This window comes from Mizuhopecten yessoensis, unplaced genomic scaffold (genome assembly GCF_002113885.1).
Source record: "Mizuhopecten yessoensis strain PY_sf001 unplaced genomic scaffold, ASM211388v2 scaffold3575, whole genome shotgun sequence".
Taxonomy (NCBI): Eukaryota; Metazoa; Mollusca; class Bivalvia; order Pectinida; family Pectinidae; genus Mizuhopecten; species Mizuhopecten yessoensis.
The window spans coordinates 102,200-124,194 of NW_018405113.1; the positions used below are offsets into that span (position 1 = coordinate 102,200).

The 21,995-nt window shown below is 33.9% G+C and overlaps 1 protein-coding gene across 2 annotated transcripts in view; it reads left to right on the forward strand.

The window, feature by feature from the left end:
• The window catches only part of LOC110447699 (centrosomal protein of 85 kDa-like), a 19,748-nt gene extending 823 nt beyond the window's left edge, over nt 1-18,925 (forward strand). Inside the window, exons 1-13 of one of the 2 annotated variants that reach the window (XM_021493547.1) lie at nt 4,747-5,838; nt 6,012-6,229; nt 7,618-7,656; nt 10,262-11,049; nt 11,462-11,604; nt 12,099-12,213; nt 12,380-12,474; nt 13,132-13,213; nt 13,539-13,691; nt 15,339-15,623; nt 15,958-16,128; nt 16,502-16,721; nt 17,606-18,925. In XM_021493547.1, the coding sequence (XP_021349222.1) occupies nt 6,154-6,229; nt 7,618-7,656; nt 10,262-11,049; nt 11,462-11,604; nt 12,099-12,213; nt 12,380-12,474; nt 13,132-13,213; nt 13,539-13,691; nt 15,339-15,623; nt 15,958-16,128; nt 16,502-16,721; nt 17,606-17,775 (2,337 nt within the window). In that variant the 5' untranslated portion in view covers nt 4,747-5,838; nt 6,012-6,153 and the 3' untranslated portion in view covers nt 17,776-18,925. Of the gene's footprint in view, nt 1-4,746; nt 5,839-6,011; nt 6,230-7,617; nt 7,657-10,261; nt 11,050-11,461; nt 11,605-12,098; nt 12,214-12,379; nt 12,475-13,131; nt 13,214-13,538; nt 13,692-15,338; nt 15,624-15,957; nt 16,129-16,501; nt 16,722-17,605 lie in introns of those variants that run through there. The other variant, XM_021493546.1, reaches the window with a different exon arrangement.
• The last annotated feature ends 3,070 nt before the right edge of the window (nt 18,926-21,995 follow it).

Sequence of the window (21,995 nt, forward strand, 5' to 3'; positions counted from 1 at the left end):
CATGCACCAGTCCGCACTTTATCATTTCTATCTCGGTCACCACACAATACCTTTTAACATGCACAGACGCGCACGCTGCACATAATACTCGAAAGAGGGTGATGCAGAATATATAGATAGATAGATAGATAATGCAAAGCATATCATACATTTAGAATGTCAAAGAAGTAAGACAATATTTGGAGTGACATTCAAACATTTAGTTCTATACAAGTACATGTTTAGCATTAAAAGACGACAATGTAAATTACATAGCATAAATCACAAAGTTTTCTTACCATCATTAGGCAATCAAATTCCTGGTTTAAAGTCATACCAGGCAAACCATTAATTTGGTATCAAACGATTAACAACAAATTGTGAATATATTATATTTAGCTTTAAATTTCTATATGCGTCATTGAGTTTTACTGTTTTTGTGGACTTGTCTTTCCAATGAAAAGTCTGCATTAATATGTATTGAGTTAGTGAAAGCCATCATTAATATACTTGACAATTATCCCTTGTCATAAAAAAAATACCACAATTTTGAAATCTAGCTTATTTAATTACTGACATGTGTTTAAGAAAATATCCATGTATGTACATTTCTAAATACTGTGAAACTTCTTAAAAATCTCTGCATTGAAGTTGAAATTAAAAAAATATACTTAAGGCCAAAAAAAAAATGGGCTGTTAAGGGTTGAATGGGCAAAAAAAACAAGGGTAGGTCGATATTTTTTGTTGTGTATATTTTTTGTGTGTTCCGTGTGGTCATGTGATTATGACCCTACTATTGTATGTAAAACAAAGAATTATAAAAACAGGGTTCATTTGAAGGCAAATTGTGCTCCATATGCTGACATTTAGCTCCAACACGGAGCTGGAAGCCATTTTGAAAGGCAAGGAACCTTCTAAAATTCGAAAATCTGCATTTTTTCATCAAAAAGTTTTGGGTCGGGGGTAAAAAGCTAGGGTCGGTCGGGAACCCTAAACAGACATATATTTTTTTGGCCTGAGAATCATAGAGATGGAACCTGACATGAAAATCTTTGAAATATTTTTTATAAAATGTGCTTTCCTTTTATTCATTACAAATTTTGCAGTCCAGGTATAGCTTGGTTAAATTTGAAGTCTCACAGTAGTACAGATATCATGTATTATTTTATACTTGTGTTTCACATTTTTAGTTCATTTAGCATGATAGTCAGTAAAGTTATATAACAAGCTTATAATTATTTATAAATTTTGTATCCCCCCTAATTACACATGTGTGTTTGACTGTTTGTATGTACACATACATGCATGGACATATCCATGATGATGAGTGTTTCTGGGAAGGAAGTGTCATATTGTACGTGTATGTACTTGAGTCTATGTCATGTTATATATCCATTGTGGTTATGATGGAGGTGACAAGTCCAGTCCAAAGTCCCTGTCAGGGGGTGAATAATTCATATTTAATGCAAATGAAACACAGTTTTGCATATTCAAATGGTTTTAATTAATACACATTTAAACATGTTTTGACTTTAAACATGTCTTATTCAATAAAGAAAGTGTTTGGGAGGAACATTTCTGTCAACAATATTCATCACATACTAATAAATATCTCTAGCTCTGACTACATATATACACATGTAAACAAGAATGTAAATGATGCTGAATAGAATTGTCATTTAAAATGATGTTTATGGTAGAGATCACAAAAGGATTGTGGATTTATTGCTGTCATTATAATGGTTATATATTTAATATATATATTCATACAAAGATGTAACAGCTCTCTTTATTTCTCTTTGTAGTCTAGCCGTTCATTACCTTATAAACATGGAGTGTATTCTTAAAAAGTTGCAAACATATTGACTCAAAAGTCTTATTTATACATATAAGACATCGAAAAATTTATAAATATTAGACATGCAATAAAAATATTCAATTAATTTTTTAAATCCCAGTAATTTCAATTTGAAAAGATATAAACTTTTTACGCTCATCAGTCTTTGATCAACATTATCAGCTGTTTTTATAATTGTGTTGTAAAGTGTACCATTTATTTTGTTGATAAGTTGGGATTTAGTTTGACTCAATTTAATATATGGTAATTTAATACTGTATTAGTGTAATTTAAATTGCAGATTTACTTGCAGATATTTTGTTGGATTGCATATTAGGAATCTGACAACACTAATTACCACTCGGTTCTTCAGTATCATCTCTACCATCATGTCTTTTAAATGAATTGATCAGATTAATGTAGGCCTACCAAGGTATACATATTTCATGTACTGTTATTACAGTGTATACTGACTGTGTATGTTTATCATGTGGAAACTTGTAAGGGTTTTATCAGAATTCAGTTCATCTATATGCTTATGAAGTGATTAGTGGATTAATTGAACAATTGGCAGGTCCAAGTTTTGTTAACCGATATATGTACCTGGTTATAGATTCTTTTAATTAATGAAGGTATAGACAACAAGTTGAACAAGTCTGTAGGAACTCACTGTGTATACATTCTGTGATACTAACCGACTTGTGTGTTCTGTATGATATCAATAATTAATACACTGGATGTTAGATTAGGGAATATAGTCTCCAATTAGTAATCTCACTATGGTATCAAGTGTGTTAGGAGGAACCAATCACTGCTAATATGTACACACTTTAGGTTAATTGCAAATCCCTGTCAGACAATTTGTACTTGTAAGTATATGTCACCTGTCACTTGTCTGGCAAGTAGATGTTAGCATGCAACAGCATTTTATGTTGATGCATTTAAAGTAAAAAGTGTAAGTTGTGAAAAAAATGTAATTGAAAAAAATAAGAGCATGTACCATGAAAACCCCCCAAAAAAACAGACGATAGTCGAACAAAACCTAGAAAGGAATATAAATAGAAGAATTATCTGTCAGAATATACATGGTTCAGTGTATGGTCTTAGAACACACTACATTCCCTTTCCTTACAAGTAAAAAACAACATGAACATATTAATAAGGTACTGGGCTGCATACAAAGAATTAATGACTTAAACAGATAATTCTTGAGTTGTAAAACAACATAAAGCAGCTCATAGATATTTGTTGTTGACAGCTGGTGTTAAAGTAAACAATGATAAACAATTAGTCATAAACATTACAGAGTAAACAGTTTTAACATCACTGAAAATGTTGACATATGTCATTGAAAGCTAATTAACTGCTTGTTTGTTCAGGGACAGACAAGAAAAAAGGAAATTGTAAAGCTTAGGATATATAATTATATGATTGATTGTGGTTAGGGTATAATATAGGTATTGATAGACTTTTTGACATGTATACAGTATCACATCTAAGGTACCTGTTAGTTAATATCCTTTCAAATTCTGAAAAGTAGTGTCATTCTATGTAAAAGTAATGAATTTTCAAAATTTCTACGGAGTCAAATTGAAAAAGAAGTGAGTTTTTGATTCATGGCTTGCATGTAGGTACATGTATTTAATGATACTATTCAAAATGTCCAGATGCATACAATATGTTTTGAACGTACATTATACAGGTTAAATGCAATTTGATATTAAATCTGAACCAATTATAATTAAACATGTATTTACCAGGTACATGTAAATATATTGATTACAAATTCTTGCTTCCTTTAATTTGTGTTTCTTAGATCAAATTGATATGGTAATGCAGATTTTGTTTAATTATTTTTAAAGATTATTGAATTTCTAGATACCTGTAAATAGGAACAGCATGCATTTTTATATAAAAAATATACATTTGAGAATTTATCAATTATTGAAATTTATTCTTGTATTTTAATTAATGATTATTATCTATCAATAAATGTTCGAACAAGTCAACAATTTCTAAAATTTATACACAGCAGTTCTGAATCAAATAGACACAACATAATTTGAACCATTTTGAATACATTTGCATCTTTTTCAGTATTGTATTATATTCATTCTGGTATATGTAACGGTATACATAAATTTAAACGTCTGTTTGCACAATTTGGTTAAACATTTCAGACATCTAAACTACATAATGTATACAATAATTACTGTAAAAACTTAAACATTTTTTTTTGAGAATTGCCAGAATTTAAAGTGGATTGTTTCCCTTGAATCAAGATCCAAAAGAATTATTAACAGACAGATTTATATACTAGACTGTATTACATACATTTAAAACAAACAGGGATAGCAACTAACACCAGTCCACAGAGACTATTGGATTATCTCTGGTCTAACTATAGTCCTGTGGACTTGTAAAAGGGTTGTTAAAGCAATATAATTGGACTAATTGATTATAAAATCAGATTATTCCTTTTCAATTAAATTAAAAAATACAGAAATATTGCATGTTTACTGTCAAAATTTCCAAGGATTTCAACATATTTTTATTGCAATAGGAAGATATGCAGGGAATATATATTGATGTTATAGTGGGACATTTTGGACTGGTTAGTATATTGTAGTTACAGTAACATAGGACTTGAAATAATCTGTTCAACTGGCCATGTTAACTAAATTACTATCAACATATTTCAACAGTTACTTAAATATGTGCCAGTCTGCTTCCTGAGTATTAATGACTATTTATGTAGATACGTTCAGTACATGTATAAGTGATTAAGTACTTGTTTCCCCATGATATTTAACATGAATGGATACAGATAATATCGATGACACATAGCAGTGTGATTTGTTGCAATTTTTGTACATGTTATCAAATGAAAAATACTTTGTTGTACGCATGCTTTCAACATATTTTCACTGCACACATATATATATTAACATAGGTTTCAGCATTGACACTGAGTGTATTGAGGTGTTTCAATCTACATTTTTTCTCTTTCTTTTTTTATTTTCAACATGAAGGATTTAAAACAAAACTTGTCCTTGTCTGAAAGCATCTACAATGGAATGTCATACTTGCCAACTTTTTGAAATTTCCATGCGGGAGATAACACTTGCTTAGAATTAAATACATAAACAAAATGTGTGTATGTATACTCTAGGGGAAAAATAACATGTTTCAGTGGCATAGTTTGAGCTGTTCCTTCAGGTGAAATCATCAGATCTTAGAAAATAGGAATAGTTTAGCAAATTCACTGGCTGAAAATGTTCAATTTTAGGGTCCAAAGTCGGGATTTCACCTCCAAACGGAGAGTTTTCAAGTATGAAATGTAAGGGGAAAAAAAGATGTTTTTGATAGAAGCAAATTAAATTTCCCTTCCCCAACTATAAGTGTTGTTATTCAGAATAATTATAGGCAGGAAAAACCCTGTACACTTTCTTCCTTCAAGAATTTTTCTCAGCAAAGAGTGACTCTTGATATCTGCCATCATGTATATTTAAGTATGTAACTGCAGTATATACCAGGAACTCTTAGTCTTTAACCTGTTTAGCAAAGACCTATAATTATAACTCTTAGGAACCCAGTGTCAAGCATTGGTACTGTCTGGAATGACTTAATTCTTATTTGATTGTTTTTTTTTCATTATTTGCCCGATACATGTGCCTTTGTTTACACTGTTTTGCAGGCCTATTAAGTTACATATATTGACACCTTAGTGGCCGGCTAGTGTAGATTGACTTAGTTTTGGGTAATAGAAGGTGCTGACAATAGTGCCAGGTGCTACACTGTTAAAGTGCCATGTAAGGTGTATCAATAATGATAAGTTATGTGTGGCTACATTTTATTGTCCAATGAATAATAGATACACTCTGTAGTGGCTACATATACATGTATAAAGGGTTCCAGGCCAATAAGCACAGAAAAATAGGATTAGGGTAGGTCTGTCTTTATCATAAATATGTAGCAGAGTAACAGAAAGGCCCTGTTTACCCAAGGATCAGCTTGTGTATGTAAGTAAAGCGCTTTCACTCTACCAATACTTTGTATATTGGATCTTTATCAAAATAAATTAACAAGTAATTATATTGTAATGCTTGGAAAAGACTTCGGTGGATTATGATTTAAAGGTATTAAATTTAATTTTAAATTTCGATGAAAGTGTATAATTGATTTTCATTTTCAGGTAAATTCTTAAGCTTAGTTTAAAGCATGTGGATCAACAGGAAAAGATAAGATATGAAGGGAATTTGGAACTGAGATTGTGTCGAAGAGACAGGTGACATTTGTGCTGCAGCAGGGAAGCTCCATCTGTGCAACCTGCAGCCATGTCATGGAAAGGGGCGACCCCTAGCACACAGTTTGGCGCAAACAATAACACGGGGACAGGCAGCAATGTCCCAGGTGAGTACTTGTTCACCAGGTAGATAAAAAGTTGTCAGCTAGAGTATTGTCCCGACCATCTTTAATGTCACACCAATACACCTGGGGCGGCAGGTAGAATGTCAAACAATGGTTTTCTATATAAACGCATTGAGTGTCTCTACCGATACTAAGTGATAGCAGAACCCCTTCACTAGGTATGTCAATAAACATACTACACTTGTACAATAGACTCACAATCAGTATCACAAAAGAAAACAAACAAATGCAAGTGTATTGTTATCTGTAAGTTATGGCCATTGATGACCGTCGACGGCTCCAGGTGGTATTTATACAGGTTGTAGGTATCCGAGACTTGGTTCTATATATATTGTATAGTGTAAAGTCTTTAATTGCCCAAAAGGACAATAAACAAAGGGTTTAGGCTGATCTTATAGCTATTTCTGATCTATAGAACTCAAGGTCGTAGAAATGCAAATATTGGATGACAGAGCAGGTTCTACTCTTAGATTAACGATCTTATACAAAGAGATCGTGAGGTTTTTTCTCCTTCTTTTGAATTTTTTTTTTTCAATGACACCGGGATTAAGCTTGGAGTTTAATTTGATGAGCTGTAACTAGTGATATGACAATCTGTGTACATGTTACGGTCTCGTGAACTAAGTAGGGACAGGACCAGCGCTCACTTTTCTGTTTAAGTTCCCCATTGTCGGACGTTTATGCGCTATTTACCCATGGCCATTTCTCATACCCTTGTGCACAGTTAATCGCAGATAATTGGGGTGGATATACTAAGTACTTGTTGGGATCAAACTGATCTTCTTTGGGTTTTAAACGCGTGCTATTATATTGTGTGTTGTCGACGGTACCGCGTCCATTTCATCCTCACCCTAGCTGTATACTGAGGACACTATAATGGTGGGTATTCATAGACTATTGTTTAACTTGTTTACTGATTGTACTGATGCTTTGTCGACTTTGTTTATATCATTATTGTATAAATCTATATTGACATGATGACCAGGTGTGCATTTCAAAACCACAAGGTCTTGAATTCTTTTATTCGTGAGATTAAATTGTTTAAAGATTCCACTACGGGTCACATATTTGTTTTAAAAAGGTTGAACTTACAGTAAATGTTTCTGAGTATAATTCCGGTGCCTATGAAGACTCAGACTTCATTGCATATACATTTGAATCATTTGCTTAAGCACACTCTTGACTGAAATATGATGTTCACTATTTTGACGAATGTGTGGAGGTTTAGAAGCTGTGAAATATATGTGTTTACAGAAGCAGATATATATAATTTTATGTCATAATGACCAGTTCGTTAAAGAGGGCGCGGGTTTCGTGTCTGGAGGTAAGACAGGATGTCAACAATTATCTCCTATCTCTTGTGTCCACAGATTACCAGAAAATGCTCCAGCATCATATATTCTCAACAGGTACGTACAATGAATAGGTATGAGTGGATAATTGTGAATATGTCACTGCACTTGCCTTCCTTGGTAATGGCAGTCTAATCGATTCCAAATGTTCATCCAATTAAAACACCCTTACTTTTATTCATTTATACATAAAAAAAATCATCGTTTACTTCTCTGGCGAGGCACAACAAAAACTTGAAATTGAAGAAACTAAGATCTTGTTGTCCTAACCCACACAGCTTTATCCTTAAAATGATGAAGAATAACAATTTCCATTTTCATGCAATAAAAAATGTTGTTACTGAACAGTTAAAAAGTACTTATTTACCAGTTGATCCTGGGGGGAGGGACGTTATGGCCTTTATAGCTAGTCCTGGTTAACAAGGTACCACTGAATATATGCAGACTTCAATTGTGTTGTTTGTCTTGCAATAAAATTTATTTTCACTTCAATGTTAAACCTTTTGTGCAGTCACCATTTATGTGACACACTGTTAGCTGCAAAAATTGTTTTGCAATACATTTGTATTAACCCTTTCACCCCTATGTAACTTTAGTAGACTTTACCATGAATTGATATGGATGAGTCCATTATGGTCTACAGTGGTGAAAGGGTTAAGGAGATATGTTACAGAATTGTTAAGAAAAAAACCAGACCTTGAAATATGATGGCAGTAATTATAAGTGGGACAGCAAATAAAACAAGGAAGATTGTGTAGTGGCAATAAACAAGGTTGAAAATGAAACATAGAGCATTTTTTAGGAATTGTGAGTAAGGAGTGTACATTGACTCTCATACGTTTATTCAAAATTCAAATTAAAAAAAAAAATCACCCCTAGGTAACTTTAGTAGACTCTACCATACATTGATCTGGATGAGTCCATTTAGTCTACTGTGTTGAAAGGGTTAGCATGCTTTTGTTTCACTATAATTTGTCTATTACTGATAGTTTCATATACAGTATTAATAATTCACCCAGCGTCTACTATCTTCTGTGTGATTACCTATACCCAGTGTAACTAATATTTCATGCATATTAGATGGATTTGTATAATGAACAGGAAAAAAACTGTGTTTTATACATGTATTTGAACAGTGTCACCTGTCTAAACTGACTGGAATCCTGGGTAGACTAAACCTATCAATATGTCCACCACCTGTATATATTTAAAACTATTTCTATTGAATGTTAACCAGATGTGAGTAGACCAGAAACATGTCTATTCTAAACAATTTACATAAACAGTATCCTTATCTTGTTTCATTGTTGACTGTGTTTAATTTACATACGAATACTGAACATATAGTGTATGTATAGATACAGTACATTGTGTTTCTGTTTAAATCTCTCACAGTGCCTCGTGAATCGTTACCAAGTCTTTAAAAAACCATTAGCATCAACAGTATAGCAATTATTACCTTCACTTAAATTGACAGATAAGTGCCTTTTCTTCAAAAAGGGGAATTAAGTGCAAGACATAAATATTTATTATTGAAATTCCAGTAAAGCGAAATAAGTGACACATGTGCCATAACTTTAAACAATGTAAACATTATTTAAAGGATTTATATATTTGTATATACGGGGAGTTGTAAACAAATAACCATTATTGTCGTACATGTAGGATATTACCAAACCTTAATATGTATAAAAATACTTTCTTACAATGTTAGCACTATAATGATATTGTTGAAACACTGTACATATTAAATTCCCTGTTACGATATAGCAGGACCACTAGAGAGGGTGACGTAGTTTCAATGGGAAGGTGTGGAGACCTCCCAGAGAGACAGTTAGTGGATTTATATACGGTAATGTTATCAGGTGCACTCGGTTTACCACCAATTTCATTTAACTTAATGTAACATCAGTAGTTATATAACACCGTTATTAAATTGTATTTACCTGTTACACGCCTCAGCAAGTCCTTTTGACTTGTCATGTGAAGGTAAAGTCATTGATACATGTACAGGTTTACAGTTAATGTGTATGTGCGATTTAATTCAATTTAAATGTATATTTACCAGTGCATGTAACCAAATCACTGGTAAACAGATAATTAGAAAGATCATGAAAATGGACAATTACGTGTCCTTGACCAGCTGATTTCTATTTGGTCTCAGATTTCATTATATTAAGTTTTACTACAAAAATCTGTGGAGAAAATATCCAATGTGTGACGTATATGATTTATGACCATTCAAGTGAGTTAATTTTCGTATATATATACAAACAATGTTTGCTTATTTTTACAAACAACATATACTTGGGTATCAGTTGGGGGTTATACCTGGTAACTGGTGTAAATATAAAGTTTACATATTTTTTTTTTATCTCGAAACATAACCTGAAATGCAAATGAAAATAGTACTCTATAATATCATGCATGTCACAATGAAATGATTAAAAAAATTGGTTCCCATTGAAAATAATTTTATATGAAAAAAGAGTACTTCCCAGGAGTGATAGTCTATTATTTCTTCAGTTTAAATGATAGTTTTATCACACTTGTAATAGAATACAAGTTATGTCTTATAGTTTTCAATATATTTTCTGGTATTTCCATCTAAGTTCAGTAAATTAATGTATTATGTTATGTACTGAAACTATGGTTTCTCCAGGCTGGGGCACAAGTGCAAGCAAGGCTACCTCTGACCGCTACAATCGTCATTCATCCTACCCCACAGTGTCTCCCTCGGGGACTATCAGTCCCCCACTCGCCACACGGACCCGCCACACGGACAGTCTAGCAACCACAAACTATAGTGATCCCAAGATTTACAACAGTTATCAGCCATCCAAGTATGGCCTCTCCTCTGACAGCCAATATGATGTCTCCTACGTCAACAAGGAGTTTGGGGAACTCAATGTTGAGAACACGGTGAATGTTATAAGTGATGACACCTTTGATAAAACTGCTCCGTACGCACCAACAAAGTACGAATACAAGAGTTATGACTCATCAGACCCATACAAGAAAAGGAGTAAGGCGAATAGCTATGTATCATCTCGGCCAAGGACTACCGATTTTGACTTGGAAAGACCAAATATTGCAGCAGATGATACCGATTGGTCCTCTCCAACGAAGCGAACATCATTGGATGTACCGCAACATTTGTTTATGACCCCGGCCCGTAGTCGGTCATCTGTCACTGAAGCAGTTGACTATGGCCGGGTGGAAAGACCTGCCAGACAGACTGGAACAACAAAATCTGCAATTGATGATCTATACCAAAACAAACATTATGTTGAGAACGGAGATGCCCATGTGACGGAAAGACCACCCCGTACCAGGGGGAGAGACTCTTCAGGGCGGCGTCCAGTTTCAGTAGGGGCAGTGTCCAGTGACTTAACCAATTGGCAGAAACACCACCAAGATCAACTTGTGCATCAACAGATAGAGAAAGAGGTAAAGATACTGAACATTCTTCTATATGGTTTCTGTATATGATTGTCAAACTTCTTTATCCTTCTGATATTTGGAGTCACCAGTTTTTCTGTCTGTTGTTTAATCTTAATTTTCCAATTGTTCTTTATAATATGAAGTCAGGATTTACCAACAATCAGTAGATTCTAATCAAATTACATCCTAATTGCAACTCTTCATTACCCATAATAAACATATACTGTAAGATATCAGTGTTTTACTTTTTGTTTTAAATTAAAACATTAAAATTTGTTTAACTTTAAAAAGGAGCTGTTCGTGGAAGCGGCATGTTTTGATCAGACGGAAATGGAAACAAAATTTGTTAAGAATTTTAGCAAAGCATTTAAAATATCTGCTCTTAATATTAAAGTCAATTGACTCTATTTCAACTCAGGGTGGATTTGGAAAAACTGGTGGTCAAGGATTTGATCGATTGTTTAATCACATCTCTAATGGTGAGGAAAACTCAGAGAAGTGGAACTCTGTCAAGCATGCAGCCGACGCCGTCATATCAGAAAAGGATATGTACATAAACAAGTAGGTAGACACTGCCTTTTTAACATTGGTGTGTGATTTAAGGATGTGTATAGTAATACTAAGTTGTGTGTACTGAATACATTGTATTTCCATATCCTATAAAATATGTTGTGTGTATACGTATCATCATACAGAAATAAGGTTTTAATTTGTATGTAATTCAAGGTTCCAATTACTGTAAATCCTCATTATATTTACTGCTACTATTTGTCCTGCAAAAAGTAAAACATAATGTACGGTACTTGGTTTTAAGGAAAGAAAGAAATATTGGACCTTGAAATATATTTGGGTAGGCAAGATGACACAGGAATCCTTGTATTGGTACGATAGAGGTTAATATGGTGCTACTGTACATGTGTATGGCTGAAAAACCCATTATACTTCAGTTGACATAGAGGTTATAGCCCGTAGACTTGACTTTGAGATTACTGTATTAGCAATATGGAAATTGATATTGATATGACATTAATAAAACATGATTCAATTTCAATTAGACTGAAGATGCAGAATATGCAGTTGGAGGAAGATAACAAACAGTACGAGGCCAAACTTCGGCGTGCACTGATGAGTGAATCTGACCAGGGCAATGAAGCTTATTCACAGATTAAGGTAGTCACCTTTCCTTAAACCAGACCTTACTGAACAAAAGAACCATTCCTTTCCTAAATTTGAGCAAAATTTCCAAATTTTTCAAGTAAAAAATTGTGAATTCAAAAAATTAAATTTAAAAAAATTAAAATGACAAAGTACGATATTGAACTTCATTTACATACAGGATCTGGAGATGAAGAACGTTACTATGAAGTCAGATATGTCTGAGTTGAGGTCTAGAAACAAGGTGGAACTGGAGGAGCTCGAAATCAAATTGGGGTAAGAAATATATCACAGTCACTGAAGATCATTTTAACCTTTTCACCCCTAGGTAACTTTAGTAGAGTGTACCCTACATTCATCTGAATGAGTCCATTATGGTTTACAGTGGTTAAAGGGTTAAGATTGACTCTTTTCTACATAAGGATATTTTATGGTTTCCCATGGAATACCACATATATTTCACTAGTATGGCAGAATATCTTCACTACAACAGTGAAGATTATAAGTTCCTGATATTTCACCAGTAAAAACGAAATAAATCAATTTGCTTTTAGTAATAGAAAGTCTACACGCTAACAAAAAACAAGTTTAGTTGTTTATTCACTGACTCACAAATGTCTGTAAACACAAATACCTGCTGTCTTTTCATTTTATTCATATTTCTATGTTAGTTAATTTGTTTTGCTACATTTTCTATTATTATCTATATGAGATGTGTGGATGGTCGGTAAAAGTACAATAAGTTTAAATGTAGGATTCCACTAGCTTAATGCTGAGGACTACTAAATTTTTAATCAGGCTGGAAGAAATTTCATTATTTACCATGAAATCATAGGGTTATCTAAAATTCTGCCTCCCGGCTAATAATCTACATATGAAATTGTACTTACCCGATATATGATACAAGTTGGTCTGACACATTTTATCCGACAGTGCTGCTGAACATGAAGTGATGCAGCTGAGGACAGCACTCAGAAAACGAGTGCCAGAATTCCAAGATGATCTACACTCAAAGGTCAGACTTTTATCTGGCAATGACCATGATAATCATCTCACTACATGTTTATATTTAAAGTGAAAAAAAGAAAGAAAACTTATTTTGAACTCGGATAATCTAAAAAAACTGACTAACAAGGTGTAGTTATTCTAGAGCTGACCTCCTTATGTCTTTTTTTAGTAACAAATAAGGATTCATTAAATCTAGAAACGTTTTTGCGTTTCCTTTTTTTATTTTTAAACGGTGTCGTCTGGACCAACAAGATTCCAATGCAATTGTGACTTTTATTTTTTCATGATATTTGACCATGATCTTAATTTTGATGTAACCTTGACCTTGTCAGATTGACCAATTGGAAGATGAGAAGGAGGAATGGAAGATGAAGTTCCTGGAGGTGAAGGACAGCCACCACAGTCTGAAGCAGAAACAGGAGGAGCTACAGCGCTACCTGACCGGCCTACCAACACTAGAGGAGGCAGCTAGGCAGGATGACGAGATATCCTTTGCACACACTCGTAACTAATCCCATGTTTTACCCTGTGTCAAATATACACATGATGTGACATCACCTTTAAATAGAATTACCTATTTAGAAATAATACTTTAGTGATGTACAGGTGGGTAAAAAATACAATAGGTATATGTATAGTAAGGAATCTCAGCCCCTCAAGTTAAATTTTATCGTCTAAGACTTTTCTTGGTAAAACAGAGGAACGAAACCCTATGTTTAGTAGTCTATATGAGCCTTAGTTCTTCTGAGTTGTGACAGCATTTGGTCTGTTACTCATAAGATAGCCCCATTTCTTTCATATCTGCAAGTGCAAAACAGGTATTGTTTTAAGGAGACAGCTCTTTGGGGAATTCCTGTCGTCTACAAAACTGCTATGAGGCCACTTAATAAATTTTGATCTTCTGTCATTTAAACATTGAACAGATTCAAAAACAGAATTTACAAGAATTTCCTTTGCAAGACAAATGTTTACATATGGCTTAAAATGGCCACAATATCTTTCATTTGTAACCCAAACCCGGTCCCTAGCCAAAGTAGTTAAAACGGATTTTCGAAGTAAAGAATTATTTTTGGTCAAGTATTCAAAAGTCATCAGATCATGATCTGGTGCCCATCATATTTGTAAACACAGGTCTATATATAGGTCATCAGATTTGACACTCTATGGCATCATTGGACTGGTGTACATATATTTGACCTAGTTTTGACCTTATCGAGTTTCAAAAAGTGCTTGACTTTGAATTAACAAAAGTCTCCTGCTGTGTAGGTTTGGTTAATAGTGGAGTCAGATTGTGGACGTTTTTTAAAATCTGGATTATAAGGTAATCCTGTGTATAAACCTGAGCTGGATTAATGGTAGTAGTAAGTCCTTTGTAGTAAGTTGTAATGTCATTGAAGAAAAGAAATCTCATATTTCAATTCAGCATTTAAGTCCTGTCCTTAAATTTATTATTAAAATGTATTTGTTATTTTTGAATGACAGATTTGAGACTTTTGTGTTACTGCTGATCACTAATATTTTGTGGCGATTTATTTGTGAGATTTTGAATTGTTAAAGGAACATCAAGTACTATATATCCCATGTTAAATTGTCGTGTAATAAGAGATCATGATCACCTCTTCTCAAATATTTATGCCGAAAAATGTTGATGAAAATATTATTCAAGGTTTTTATTTAGAAATTTAAATTGTTACAGTAACTATGTTGAAGGATTAAACGCATTGAGATGATTTCCAGATTAAGAAGTGTCAATGTGAAAAAATTACCTGCTGGTCTAGGGTCCGTCTTACACCCATAATACAATGTAAACTACTAAGTCTTAATAAAACTTTGGATAAATCTGGTTTCCAAGAAATCCATATATATGTATTAATGAAATTAAATTGTACATATCAGTATTCACTATTCAATTAGATCCTTTTTTGCATACATTATCTTTTAAATGAAGAATATACTTTAAAGTGTATGCAGTTACCACAGTCTAGTCAGTGTTTTGGTGGACAACTGTATTATTCTATGTACAAGTGTTCTAGTCATGTAGCAATTTCACTATCCAGCCACTTATAGCATGGAAAGAAGGTAGCTGGACTAGGGAGACTTGAATTTACCTGTATTTGCCTTAACCTGTGTACATTAGAGCTTACAGTGAAGACAACAAGCTTCAGAAAGAGCGCATTGAAGAACTCCAGCAGGAACTGTTTGACACGCGCAAAAACCTGTCCTCTCGCGACCTCCAAATAGAGGAGATGGAGAACAAGGGGAAACAACTTGGGGAGAAATTGTCAATTCTCACTGATGAAATAGATCGCTTCAAGTCTATTGGCCAGGGGGCAGCACTGAGACTAAGGGAGGAGGAGTTACAGAAACTACAGGAGGAGAATGACCGGTTTTCTACTGATCTGGACAAGGCAAAGAAGGTATGGTATATCACACATGTTAAAAAAAAAAACATTATTAAATTGGGGCCTTTTAAGAACTACACCATATTTAATAATAAAAAAAAAGTATTGACCTTGTGCCTGATTAAAACTTCCTGTTTTAAATATATTCTAGGCCTGCAGTACTTTGCCAATTCATTTGATTCAGTCTGAAAAAGTACATGATTACAACGGGCTAATGATATGATTTGTCACAGTTTTTGGCAGAGGTATGGATCCTTAGAGTCTTTATTTTGGTCTCTGATGTCCACTTATTAAGAAGGATGATGAAAATGGAATTTGTTTTTGATTGATAGAAATTGTTTGCTCACAGTTATTGGAGACATGCCATCGAAAGATTCGTCATCAGGATGTGAAGCACCAGAACAGTGTGAAATCAATGGAGGAGAGACTGTGCCAGGAGGAGGAGATGGTGAACGCTCTGAGGGAGGAGGGGCGTCTCAGGGACGAACAGGGCAGCAAGATCAAGGCAACACTCAAACAGGTACAGTCCTACCAGGACATAGGACTATCAAGGGATTCTTGTACAATTTCCGATGGAAACTGCAGAAATATCATCTAAACTAAATGAATCGGGAAGTTCAGTATATTTCCTTTAAGATTTTCATTGAGAAAGGAAGGTAAATTCATAAAAATTGAGCAAGTAAAAAGATGGGGGATACGTGGATGTTCTAGGTGCTCTGTAGATCTGCCATGGAGCCCTACTCAAGAAACTGAACAAAATGTGACAGTTTAACAAATGTTTCTTATTGAAATAAAATTTCAATTCGCTACAGTTAAACAAACCAATCTTCTTCCTAGGGTTATCCTCTTAATGTAAGCCTAGCCAGGTATTATAAACAGCAATGTGTTTACAGCTGCAGAGCCAAAACCAAGAATTACTGGACCAGAACCTGACAATGAGGGAGCACATCAAACACCTAGAGCAGCAGCACAGTGATGACAACCAGCGACTTCAGAGACAGTTCACCACCGAGCTTGGTATCTGTTTCTCTGAGCTTCAGGCTCTTGTGCAGATCTGTGTGCAACGGGCTGAAGGGCAGGACCCTAACATGTCCGACCTCCTAGGGGTCAGAGGTGAGTAGGTCATACATAAGCTTGGTCTGTAAGCTCCATTAAGGAATCTTGGTTTGTAGGATTGAATCTTCACCTAACTGACCTTCTAGGGATCAGAGATGAGTAGGTCATAAGTAAGCTTGGTCTGTAAGCTCCGTTAAGGAATCTTGGTCTGAAGGATTGAATCTTTACTTACCTGACCTTCTAGGGATCAGAGGTGAGTAGGTCATACCTAAGCTTGGTCTGTAAGCTCCATTAAGGAATCTTGGGTCTGTAGGATTGAATCTTTACTTACCTGACCTTCTAGGGATCAGAGATGAGTAGGTCATACATAAGTTTGGTCTTTAAGCTCCATTAAGGAATCTTGGTCTGTAGGATTGAATCTCTACCTACCTGACTTTCTAGGGGTCAGAGAGTAGTAGGTCATAGGTTAAATTGATATCTCTAAGCTCTATTTTAAATCTGTAGGATTGAACCCCAACATACCTGACCTACTAGGGGTCAGAGGTGAATAGACCAAAGGTTGGGCTTTTGTGCTCTGTTATCAAAGAGGTTTAAAAGTACACTCCATATGGAAATTTGTGACCTGAAGGATAAATTCCTGATGTATCTTACCTGCTTTATGTCACTTTTTGTTTTATATCATGTTTTCTGTATACTGTACTATAAAACTCAAAAGTTTTGCACTGTGGAAATTTCCGCTAATTTTGTATTTATTAAAATAGCTTGATATTGATACAACATATATTGTAGAAAACCAGTTTCCACATGAGTTTATCATAACTATATGTTCTAAGTTATGTTGATTCTGAATATTAACTGGCCGTGGCTTATATGTTTGACCGTATATAAACATGAATGATGGTTTTGACATGGTTAACAGAACCTCTGTGTTGTTTTCCCAGCTGATGTGGAGACAGCAGCCACTGGTGGTCCACAGGTAGAGGCCCAGACCATGAAACATTGGCTGTCCAAGACACGAGAGCTCCGCACCGAAATAGAGCAGTTACGAGTGATGATCTGTAACAAATACGCGGAGGACATAGGGGACAATCTCAACTGTACAACACAATAATGTCTTCAACTGTAAACTTAGGACCTCAACTGTATATAATTGCATCACTGACCTCAAATGTATGATATTCAATGACATGACCTCAAATGTGGCAATATTACGTGATACAAGGACTAACTGTCTCATGTCTTCCTGTGATTTATAGTACCAGGAATGTTATATAAACCAAGTTTATATGCCTGCAGTTGAACCAGGCATAAGGATCAAACCATGTTAACCTAGAATCTGATATCAGTCTGGAAACTGATTTCCAGATATTTAAAGGAACGGATTTACATATATAAAGGACAATTCATCTTGTATTTATTCAGAAAATTTATTGTTTTGGAATTTTTTTCCCCAAGATTTAATATAATTAGATTTACAATATTCCTCTGTATTCATGTTTTGTGACGGAGCATTATCTTAAAGTTTCCTTTTTAGCACAAACTTTGTAAAATAAGTACCAAAGAAAAGAGATTGTCAAGGGCTATTTAAGGAATGTATGAGGGACAGGTACACACATATAATTGACATCTGTTAGTACACATGTACATGTATCTTAAGAATAAGAAGTATAGCTGTACACGTAATAATTTTGCTGGGTCAAACTTTCACCTTGTTATACAAAGACCATGTTTGAAGTACCACTTGAATCTCACTACACTGTGAACTACTTTTGGTTTAACTATAATTTTTGTATTCAACATTGGCAAATAGTTGGTAAAATGTGAATTTGATGTTTGTGTTCTGATTTTGGAGAAAATGACCCATACATCACCACTCTTTCACAGTAAATGTATAACCGCTATACAGAACTTGTAAATTACTATATTATGAAAGGCTGTGAAAAGTGTTTGAAAGCATTGTAACATTTCTATATTGCAGTATGAAAACTGAAGTATTTTAGCGGTATGATTTTCTAGTCATGGATTGCATATAAGCCAGTAAGGAATTAAACTTAGCTTAGAACTAGAATTTAGACAAAAGCATATACAAGTACTAGAAAGCGTCATAAATACAAAATATTGTAGTTGTGTTTTGGATATAATCCTACTTGAGATAAATGTGTTTATGCTGTTTGCTTTGATTTACAGTCTTAAGTATTAATTGAATTTGAACCTAAAGCTATCAAAATTTGCACTGAAATTTCTTCCGTTTGTCAAAAAAAGCAAGTACATTCAGTTAAGTAAACTTTTAATGAAATGAACATTAATAAAACCAAAGCAAAACATTCCAGTTAACCCTTTCACCCCTATGTAACTTAAATAGATTCTACCATGCATTGATATGGATGAATCCATTATGGTCTACAGTGTTGAAAGGGTAAATGATATAAGTAAATAAGTAAAAGTTGTGGCTTTTATAATGAAGTAGGAGTAAGTAAAATATGTGAAGCTGTAATTTCACTTGTGCTGGAATACTTGTTTGTTAGATTGTTACGGATTCTATTGAAACAAAGAGTATTTCAGCATGTGTATCTATAGTGAAGTTGATATATATTTATACCGGTAATAGTACAGGTGATATTTAAATACCTGATCTGTATCATTTCATGCTCATACCAGACTGACATTAGAGAAATATAACCAGCATGTCCATTAATATTGTTGTATAGATCAGATTGTAGTGTTAAGAGTGAAGTTTAAAGTGTCATTTCAACATGTTGATCACGTGTGAACGAAGTTTTATTCACTTTTAAATGTTCGGTAAGTAAACATGTGCAGAGGCAGCTTGGGTGGGAAATATTTCTATTGATGCTGAAATCATAATATTGTTCATTAGTTGTACCATACATTCGTCATATTTACTGAATATGTTCAGGTCTGAGGGGAGTAACTCCATTCATTTTGAGTTAATTCCATTCATGTTTACTACTCCATCTTAGAGTTGTCGTATACATTGAAGTCACCTGTATTTGTGCTAAACAAGGACTTTATCGTTCATTTTACTGTTCTTCATAATCAGCATAAATGTGTAGTTTTGCTGAGTTTGTGTCTGAACAACTGAACAACATCAATGGCAAAGAACTAACAGATGAATAGAGTGTGAAATCCATTATCTAGAATCTAGATGAAGAAAATCAATTAAGTATTGATATGTATATAAAGCCAGGGTACTGTTGTTTCATTTAATGTTGGAAATATTGATATTTGTTGCGTGCAATTACAATACATTGTATTATTAAAAGAACATCTTGTACATACCTAAATTATTAAATCATCCATCCCTCTTGTAAATAAACATTTAGCATTTCTTTGATTGCATTCAAGGGAGTTCAATAGAAACTATACACTTATAATAGACCAAAGATCGGGTAACAGGTTAACATTAAGTATAAACCACTATCTTATAGGATATAGAAGCTACTACTGTGTACCGGGAGAAATTTTGACCACACTTTAAATTTTGCTTTTTCTGCCCTCCACAATGAGGGGAAATTTAGCATGACAGCTAATGTAACTACACAGCGTACCCTTTATATAGAAGCTACATGCTAAAGGAGGAATTTACACTGGGGAATATACATTTTACCAATGACAGGCAAATGTTTGACAAGGCGATCGTTTCCTGGTATACTGAGTGTTATACCAACAATTGTCGGGCCAAAACATAACTTTCAAATTCTCATCTAAGATCCAAGATATTCCAAATGTCTAAATTATTTACTTTGTTAAAGCTGATCACTGAATGGGTAAAACTGCAATTTGAATCTCCAAGGAAATAGTACCGGTAGTCAGTGATATAATATGTGATCGATACTATTGTTAGCATGCTGTTCATATCAAATATAATAGAAATCTGAATTTATATCAATTTCTATGTGTCTGAGGAAAACGTTTGTATGAGTTTATTGACTGTGATATGATATCAAAGTTTTACTTTCTACACAAAACAATGTACGTATTAAACGTTATCAAGCTATGACACCATTTGTCAGTCATAGCTTAACAAAGGGACCAGTCAGTCTTGAAACGTTGCGACACGTTTAAAATGTACATTGCTTGTGAAGAAAGTAAAACTTTGAAATCCTATCACATATTTCCAAACTGATGAATCTTATTGAAGAGTTTATTGACTGTCTTCACAGACCTGCTGTATATATTACATTGTAGTTAGACTGTGATATTTATTCTGTTTGAACGTTTTTGTTATGTATGATGACTCCAATGTATGACTTACAAGAAAGGAATGAAAATGGGTGCTGTAGATTTTAAACATTAATGTAAAGGTTGTTATTTTCACATGGGTTTTATTACTCCCATTAGTTACCAACAACAAACAGGTCTTCGGAAGAATTTATTTTGTTAAATTGATATATTTTTGTCAGAACTTTTCTGTATGGAAGGAAGTCTTTTGACCACAAAAAAACTTTAACGCGTAAAACTCAGAATGCATTGAAATGAAGTGTCACTGAAACCAAAACCTACTTAGTAACTTGAACTTAGAAAAGGGATTCTGTTTCTGTTACACCTTAATAATTTCAATGCATTCTGAATTGAAGAATGACATTTTTCTGGGTTTTTTTTTGAGAAAAACATTATCTCCAGGAAAATTTAATAATCTGGTTATTTCTGCTTCTTTTTTTTTCAGAAATAAAACAATTTCGATTTCACTGGATCAGCTTTTCATTGAATTGCAAGAAAAGTATAAGGAACTGGTAAAGATAAGAACCTTTACATTAGGTTTTGTTAGTATTAATTTGTTTCTGATATTGTAAATATGTTTGTGTATGAACTATGATTGGTAGCTGTTCTGAATTCTGAGCGTAAATGTATGATATACTGCTGTTAAGGACTGCTCGTCCTAGCTCGGGATCATGAAACAATCTAGACATAAGTGTAGCTAAACCTTGTTGATGTGGTTGACCTATAACTACTCGCATTCGTTTATCGCAATCCAAACAGTTGAACCAGTTGAACCAGACCTGTTCATTTATGAAATAAGGTCGGACCTAGTAATCTGATGCTCTTTTAAGGCAAGCCTTGACGAAGCCTTGCAAGGCCTGCATAAACATTTGCACCAGGATTTATACCTGAAAAATATTACATTTAAAAATTAACAAATAGATTGAACCGGATATGCAAAGGTTGTCATAGTAAACCACAAGGCTAAAAGGGGAATTCTATCCTTACAGACATTTTCTGGTATCAATGACCTTGGTGTTGACCTTGTGACCCTGAAATAGGATCTCATTTAAAATTTGTATAAGCTTTGACGAAAAATCTATTTAGAAAGAA